This window comes from Arachis ipaensis, chromosome B4 (genome assembly GCF_059453495.1).
Source record: "Arachis ipaensis isolate K30076 ecotype BB chromosome B4, ASM5945349v1, whole genome shotgun sequence".
NCBI lineage: Eukaryota > Viridiplantae > Streptophyta > Magnoliopsida > Fabales > Fabaceae > Arachis > Arachis ipaensis.
The window spans coordinates 129,779,801-129,788,036 of record NC_142439.1 but is presented as its reverse complement, the minus strand read 5'-3'; the positions used below and the strand labels follow the sequence as shown (position 1 = coordinate 129,788,036).

Sequence of the window (8,236 nt, the reverse complement as noted above, 5' to 3'; positions counted from 1 at the left end):
GAAGCAAAACATGTTTAATACTTCAATTTTTTTTAATTTATCTAAATGTAAAATAATTTTTATCTAGTAAAATAATTTTTTTTTAAATAATAAAAAATTATGTTTTTTTTAAATCAATCCAACCTTACTCTTAATGTGTTTAATATAAAAATAAAATATTTACAAACTATGTATATTTCCTAAAACTTAATGCTTTAATTATATCTTTAAATTATATATCTTAATTTTGTGCTAAATAAATAACTACGTAATATTATAAATATGTATAGATAAATATATGTTTCAATTCATGTGTTTAGATTACTAACTAATTTTTATGCACTGTATGCAAAAGAATTTTATACGGTCCTCTAAATGTATGAATCTGATTAAATGATTGTATAAAAAATTTTTTATTATCAGTCCATTAAAATAATTTATTTTAAGATAATATTAATTTATTCAATAAACTGGTTGGACACAAACTATATTTATGGCATAAAATTAAAATTTAAAATTGAAGGTAGTATCAATTTGTTTGAAAAAAAAATATATAAAATACATTTGTATCTTATATAAAACCCAAAGCTTTTTGACAACCCTAATTGCGATAAACTACATGCTCCAAATCATTAATAAGAGATTAATGAATAACTCAAAAAATAGTATAAATATAATAAAAAATCATTCAACAACGTCAATAAATAGCCACTTTAATTTCCTTAATAATAATAAAAAAAAGCTTATCAAATCATGTATAAATCCTAAAGAATAAATTTTAACTTTATCCCTAATCATAAAACTTTTTTCATTTGATAAATGAATGACTTGATTATATTAGTATACAACTTCTAAAAAACTTAAATTAATATTAATGTGTTTAACGTAACAAAAGTGTTTTCGAACTAAATATAAATTTTAAAAAGAGTAAATATCATTTTTGGCCTCTGTCTATTTTGAAAATTGACTACACGCCCCCTAACCTTTATAAATTACCATATCGGCCCTTATTCATATACTCCGGGATACCAATTAGCCCTTGAGTGTGTTTCTCCGTTCAAAGTCGACGGAAAAAGCTGAGGTGTAACATTCAGCCTGTGACGTGGCGTTGTATCATCAAACGTGGAATACTCTGTGGGTATGTGGACAAATAAGCCCCTACACACTCAGCAAAGCGACGTCGTTTTGCTTGGAAGGCCTTTGGCTCGTTTGGGGTGAAATCCCATTCTCCCCATTTCTGAACCCTAACACTAGTGCCTGAAGCATGAGCGATCCAGAGCAATCTTCAACCTCTAACACATGCCGTGTCTGGAGGAAGAATATGGTGGGTTCGAGTAGCAATGCAAGTGAGGGTAAGAAGGCCAAGTTCTAACACCCTAAATGCAAGTGTGGCACCTAAGCAGTCATGCAACAGTCTGGGACAGCCAAGAACCCAGACCGAATCTTCCTGGGTTGTTCCAACTATGGCGTAAGTTTGCATCCATCTTCAGTTTATGTAATCAACTTCATATTATGTTTAACAAGTTGTATTCACTATAATGGCGATTGCAGATGGAGCAACGTCACTGCAACTTTTTTGTTTGGTTGGACGAACTGATTGCTAAATGTTTTGGGCATGAAGATGACAATGATGTTCAAGGAAGAATGATGATGCTGGAGAATAGACTGGAGCAACTGGAATTTAAGATTGAGGATGAATATGAAGGAAAATAAAAAAAATGTAGTAATACCCATGGTGTATTTGTTATGCTGGCAACGGTAATTGTGTTAACAGCAATTGTGTTTGTAGTATTTTAGGGTATATTGTGTTGCTGTAAGTGATGCATATACAAGGTTAAGAGTTGGGTTAATTTACTCTGTAATTGTAGATTCTAAATGAATTGAATGTGAATTTTTGTTTGTAATAATGCAAAGGCTGAACCCATGATAACTCTGCACAATGTTGTATAAGGTAAAAGCATAATGTTTATATTCATACTGCTAAGCACAAAGGCTATTACATATTGAGCTAAAATCATCAGCACATGTCTGAATTCACAAAACAAAAAACATGTTCTAGTAGTGTTAAGTGTATTACTTCTTATAACTTGAAAACCAAAAAACTTCACACCAAAATATTCATAACTATAACTACAATTATGTCATTTCTGAAATCTTGGTGGCCTAAACCCATATGTTGGCTTGAATCTCTGGGGTGCATTTAGGCCTGGTGTGGGGATGAACATGAAGGGAGTTGTGGCAGTCCCTGAGCCAGTTGCTCCTTCAGTTGGAAGTTGCTGCTGAGTTGATGGTTGTGAGAATGGGGTTGTTGCTTGCTGTAGAGGTGGCTGAATAATTGGGGCTGTGTCCTGCTGCATAGGTTGCTGAACTGTTGGGGCTGTGGCCTGCTGTTGAAGGTGTTGAACTGTAGGTGCTGGAGGTCTAGTTATTGCTTGCTTGGGTCTGAAATTTGGCCCGTGGTTGGGTGCAGTTGGGGTAGCAAGGTTTGAGGGCTTAGTGTTGTAGTCCACACCCTAAACCACATGAAAACAATTCAATTTGTTGTATATGCTCTTGGGCCAATTAATTTTATAGTCAAAGGGCATGAATCTGTAAAATAACATTACCTCTACTGGTGGTTGGGCAGAGTGTGAAGATTGAGTATCAACCCTTGTCTCTTGTTGGATTGATTCAAGTTGTTGTATATGCACCAGGATCAAACTTCCGTAGATCCTCCCAAGCAGCCTTGTTCACCTTCTTCACAAGTTCCATTGAGTCTTTGAATTCTCTCATTGTTGTGCTCTTAGCAGCCTTCCAAACTAGCTCTTTTGTGTGCTAAAGTGCTTAATGAAGTTTTTCCATATATGTAAGACACAATTCCTATGATGGGCTTGTGGCATTACCTCATGCAATGCCTTAGCCAACCCCTGCAATAACAATTCAGCCAACAGTTGAATTAACAAGTAAGTACAGAACACAAACCATATAACAAAAAGAAACACAAAGAAGGAAGTAATGTAACCTTCTGCTGGTCGGACATGAAGTTTCACCCATTGGCAGCCACAGGACCAAGATCATCGTGCAGGATTGAAAGAAACCATTTCCAGGAATCAGTGTTCTCAGCTTCAACTACAGCAAATGCTATTACAAAGAAACTATTATTGGCATCCTGCCCCACAGCTGACAAAAGATGACCACCAAAGTACCCTTTTAAGAAGCATCCATCCAATCTGATCAGAGGACGACAGCCCACCTTGAAGCCTTTCTTGCAAGCATCCAGTGAAATGTACAACCTATTGAACAGTGGACGACCCTCCGGTTGAGGAATTACATCAATCATACCAGTGGATCCAGGATTGCTTCTGTGAATTTCATTTAAGTAGTCATGCAGCTTTCCATACTGTTCTCGCTCCTTTCCAATTGCTTGCTCTCTAGCAGCTTTCAAGGCTCTGTATATCATCCTATAGTTTATATGGACATTATAGTCCTGTTTCATGTGCTCTAGTGCCTCTTTCGGAGTCATTAGAGGTTGAGTTACCAACCTTTTTACCAATTTACTTGTCACCCAAGCTCTATCAGCCATGTTACTGCTCAAATTCCTACCACAGTTGTGCTCTCCAATAAATGTCTTAATTTGAAAACTTAGACTCTGACTATTATGAGAGCAAAACACCAGCCATGGATAACCCTCCTCAGCACACCTTGCTTTAATCCTCTTTGGCTCATTCTTCAAATACATAAGCTCCTTTCCCTCATATACAAAGTAGTCCTTAAGTGCTTGCTTGAACATTGCCATGGTCTCAAAGTGTTGTCCAACCTGAAACTGAACCTCACCATACTCTGCATCCTCATTGAAATCAGGATATCTTGCCTTATGCTCCTCATCTGAGTCAGAAATTGGGGAGTTAAATGTCTCAGACTCATATTCATATGGCTTATCTAGGTTTGAGTCCAATTCCTCAGCCACTGGATCTGAGTTGGGCTTATCCCTTGCCTCATCATTTGGGTGAACCTCACCTGGCCCATTACCTTGATCTCCACTAGGCCCACTGTTTGGCTCATTGCTTGCTTCTTGTTGGGATAGAACATGTTTTTTTTTTCTTCTAACATACCTTTTTGCCTTCTTCTTCTTAGTCCTAGGAGACATGTCCTTATCAGCAAAACTACCAGGTGGCACATTCTTCTTCTTTTTAGGTGTCTGTTGTCTACCACAACTCTTCTTCCTAGCACCCTTTTGTCCAACATCCATTGCCTCTTTCATCCTCACACTAGGCTGCTTCTTCCTCACACTCTTCCTCTGTACATTAACTTCCTCATCACTACTACTACTATCAGATTCGAATTCAACTGGAGGGGATTTATAGGGTTCGTCTTCAGTTGTCTCATATCCGTCATCGGAAGAAGGTGAATCAACCTCAACAACATCAGGTCCATATACTGGTTGACTAACATCATGCTCAAAGTAAATAACCAGCGAATCCGACTCCACATTCTCCATCTTTTTATCACACATTTCATTGATTTTCTTATCTCCTTTAAGAACATGCAACCCATACTCTAAATCAAGGGCACTGCCATCATACCAATACATCTGTTTGTAACTTGTATACCCTAAACCCTTGAACATTTCCTCCAAATCCTTGAAATTAACATAATCTATGTCTAATGGAGGAAATGTCTCAACACTTCCGTCGCGGTAGTACAGTGCACCATCTTCATCCCGTTCAAACCAACCCCCATGATGAAAAATAGGGACTATTTCATATGACATCTATTAGAACAACAATGTGCAATAATTAACAAAAACATGCATTAGATAGCGACCAATCCAAATCATCATTAACAGAGACCAAGTTCAGTAAAAAAAAAATGGACCAACACAAGCTAACGAAGCTTCAAGATTAGATAGCGACCCTAACCTTTGTTGCGCCGTCAGTTCCTCCGTCTGCAGCACCGTCAACACCTCCCTGTTGGAAGTCTCTGTCAGCTTGCTTGGAGGGAAACGTTTCGTTCTCTTAGGGTTTCTTCGTAATTTTGAGGAGAGAACGAGGGTGATGTATGGTGATTGAGGTCTGCACAAGGGGGAGAATGGGATTTCACCCCAAACGAGCCAAAGGCCTTCCAAGCAAAACGACGTCGCTTTGCTGAGTGTGCAGGGACTTATTTGTCCACATGCCCACAGAGCATTCCACGTTTGATTATACAACGCCACGTCACAGGCTGAATGTTACACCTCAGCTATTTCCGTCGACCTTGAACGGAGAAACACACTCAAGGGCTAATTGGTCTCCCGGAGTATATGAATAAGGGCCAATATGGTAATTTATAAAAGTTAGGGGGCGTGTAGTCAATTTTCAAAATGGACAGGGACCGGAAATGGTATTTACTCTTTTAAAAAACTTAAAACTGTCATAAACCACGCGCTCTAAATTTATAGATATAATTCAAAAAATATAAATAATATCAATTTATTTAATATAACAAAAATGTTTACCAGCAAAATCTATGCAATAAAAATTAAATTTTTAAAAAGAATAAATTATGCACTTTCTATAAAGTAGGAAAAGGAGCAGTTTAAAATTAACTAAAATCATTATGGCTTTGTTAAATATTAAAACAAACAACCTTAAATCTGCGTTTTAAATACTAAAGTTTTAATTCTATCTTAAATTTTTTATTTATAAAAAGTATTAATATTAATATCTGATGTAATTTTTAAAACCAACTTATAACTTAAATGATAGTACATTACATATAAACTTATATTTGTATTAACGAAAAAAATGATCTAACAACAAATCAATTAGTGACAACAATGATATCTTTAATAGCTATTAACATAAATATCGAATATTTTTGAAGTAATGTCTAATATGTTAATATTAATAAACCTTAATTTGTTGGATAAAATAAATAATTTTATAATAACATAATATAAATATTAAACACAAAATTATGAAAATTGGTATTAATTTATACATCTTGAATATAAAATTTAGTAACTGTACCCTTATTAAATCCTCAAATTTTAACTCTATCTCAAAATATACTATAAAGTATATTAATTCTTAATAAATAAGTGATTCTATAATATTATAAGTTTAATTACTAAGAAATTGTTTAAGATAAAATCCAACGAATATTTGTTATATAAAAAATAATAATATAACGTTACACCTAAACCTTTAACCCTAATCATAAGTCTTTCACATTTAAATTTTTCTTGTAAATAATCAATTAAGTAATATTATGTACAACTTACAAAATGTATCAAAATAAAAACGATAACTATATAATAGTGTAGTTATAATTAAAAATAGTAATCATAATTACATATACATTGAATCTAAAGGGTACGTAAAAAAATAATAATCAATATATCTATTAGTTACTATATAATTATCTAAACAATACAAACAATGCATTTATTTTATTCATTAATTAAAAAGCTTACAAAGGACTAATTTCTATATCCATTTATTAATATAATTAACCAAAAAATATTAACTGTTTAATTTAATAATATAATAACTCAAATAAAATTAATTCAATTTAACATAAAAACGCCATACAATGCAAGTATAGTTTTTTGTCAAGTTTGCATTAAACGAGGTTCAACCTGAGATCTCTTAATAAAAAGAGAGGCATATACCATGGGAACTAAAGTTCATTGTCAATGCATTATTACTTTAAAACTAATCACAATAACATATTTTTTTGGGATAAGTACTTTTTTCGTTCCCAAGGTCTGGGTCAAAATCAAAATCATCCCTGATCTTTTTTTGTTATTAAAATCATCCCCAACGTTCAAAAACGCTTTAAAATCATCATTTTTTAAATTTTTGGACCAAAATACCCTCATCATCATCATTCTCCTCTTCACCTTCCTCACCCCACCACCTCCACTGCCACCATCACCACCACCACTACCACCACCACCACCACAAACACAAACACAAACACAAACACCACTCCCTCACTCTACTCCGGTAACCCCCCACCCCCCATCCCTCACCCACCCCCTCACCTCCTCACCGTAACCCCCCACTCCTCACCTCACCCTCCACCCCTCACCCACCCCCTCACTCCCTCACCCCTTCACCGTAACTTCCCACCCCTCACTGCCTCCCATCCCTCACCCCTCACACTACAAGAAAAATACCCATTCAGCCACACTTTTTTTAAGCTACATTTGAAAAGCGTAGCCTATTCATAGAATAGGCTACGCTTTTCTCCGTGTTGCCTTTTTATAAGAGAAAATGATACACAAATGCGGCATCATTTAAAAAGCGTAGCCTTAGGTATTATAGAAATCACTTATAAAGCGTAGCTGTAGGTTGATATCTATGGGTTCACTTTTTATATCAAAGAGAACGCTTTTAAAAAGTAACTTATTTATTATGTTTTGGGTGCGTTTTAAAAGTGATGCCTAATGTATGTATGGCAAATCCCTAACACTTAGTAAATTTTTTATTCCCCTTTCAATTTCCTCCAGAAGAACACACACCCACGAGACACTTTGCGCATAGCAAACCCTCTTCCCTCCAGAAGCACACCCTTTTGCCATTCTCACCTTCGCACATAACCCTCATCTTCGCCAACCCTTTCGCACACAACACACCCTCAAATAAACTCAGCAAAAATTTGCCCTCACCCAGTCACCCTCACTCACGCGACATACACCCTCATCCTCACTCCACCCACACACGAAAGAGGGAAGAAATCTGAAAGGGAGAACGGGAAGAAGAAGAAAAGTGAGGGAAGGAAGGAAAGGACGACGCCGGCTAAGGCTCTGCCGCCGTCGTTGTCGAGCGCCAGTGAGAGAAAGAGCTCGAGGAAAAGAGAAAACGCGATGGAGGAGAGAAGAAGGGGGTGCTTCGTCGCCACTGAAGCTCCATCGCCGTTTCTAGGGCTTGTTGCCATCGCCGTTCTGCCACCGTCGGGGCTGCTGTGCTGCCGCCGAGGAGCTCGAAGGGATGTCTCGCCGCCGTCGTGCTTTGTCGCCAAGCTGTTGCGTTGCCGCTCATCTCTTCTTCACCGTCGCCGCTCATCTCTTCTTCACCGTCGCCGCTCATCACCAACGTCGTATCCTCTGTCACCAGGTAAAATTCTCTGTTCTGTATCCTCCATTTTCGCTCATTCTCTAACTCGCTCTCACTTTTTAGTTCGAAAGTGGGTATGGTTTTGATAGTGATGATGAACTGCAACGGCTAATTAAGATAGAGAAGGTATGTATCAATTTTCAATTGGTTCTGTGAATTTTTGGGGGTTTTGGGTT

At 36.6% G+C, this 8,236-nt stretch overlaps 1 protein-coding gene across 1 annotated transcript; it reads right to left on the bottom strand.

Moving 5' to 3' along the window:
* Positions 1-3,004: 3,004 nt before the first annotated feature.
* Positions 3,005-7,881, bottom strand: LOC148569199 (uncharacterized). The gene is made up of 3 exons (XM_088484932.1): positions 7,631-7,881; positions 6,815-6,884; positions 3,005-4,729 (listed from the first exon to the last, which is right to left on the bottom strand). The coding sequence occupies exons 1-3, from the start codon at positions 7,879-7,881 to the stop codon at positions 3,005-3,007; spliced, it is 2,046 nt and encodes a 681-aa protein (XP_088341058.1).
* Positions 7,882-8,236: the final 355 nt, after the last annotated feature.

Coding starts and splice junctions, on each gene's coding strand:
- LOC148569199 (XM_088484932.1), bottom strand. CDS start 7,881: ATGGCAACAAGCCCTAGAAACGGCGATGGAGCTTCAGTGGCGACGAAG. Junction 6,885..7,630: donor AGGATGAGGGTGTATGTCGC/GTGAGTGAGGGT, acceptor TGGTGGTGGTAG/TGGTGGTGGTGATGGTGGCA. Junction 4,730..6,814: donor GGAGAATGATGATGATGAGG/GTATTTTGGTCC, acceptor TTGTTCTAATAG/ATGTCATATGAAATAGTCCC.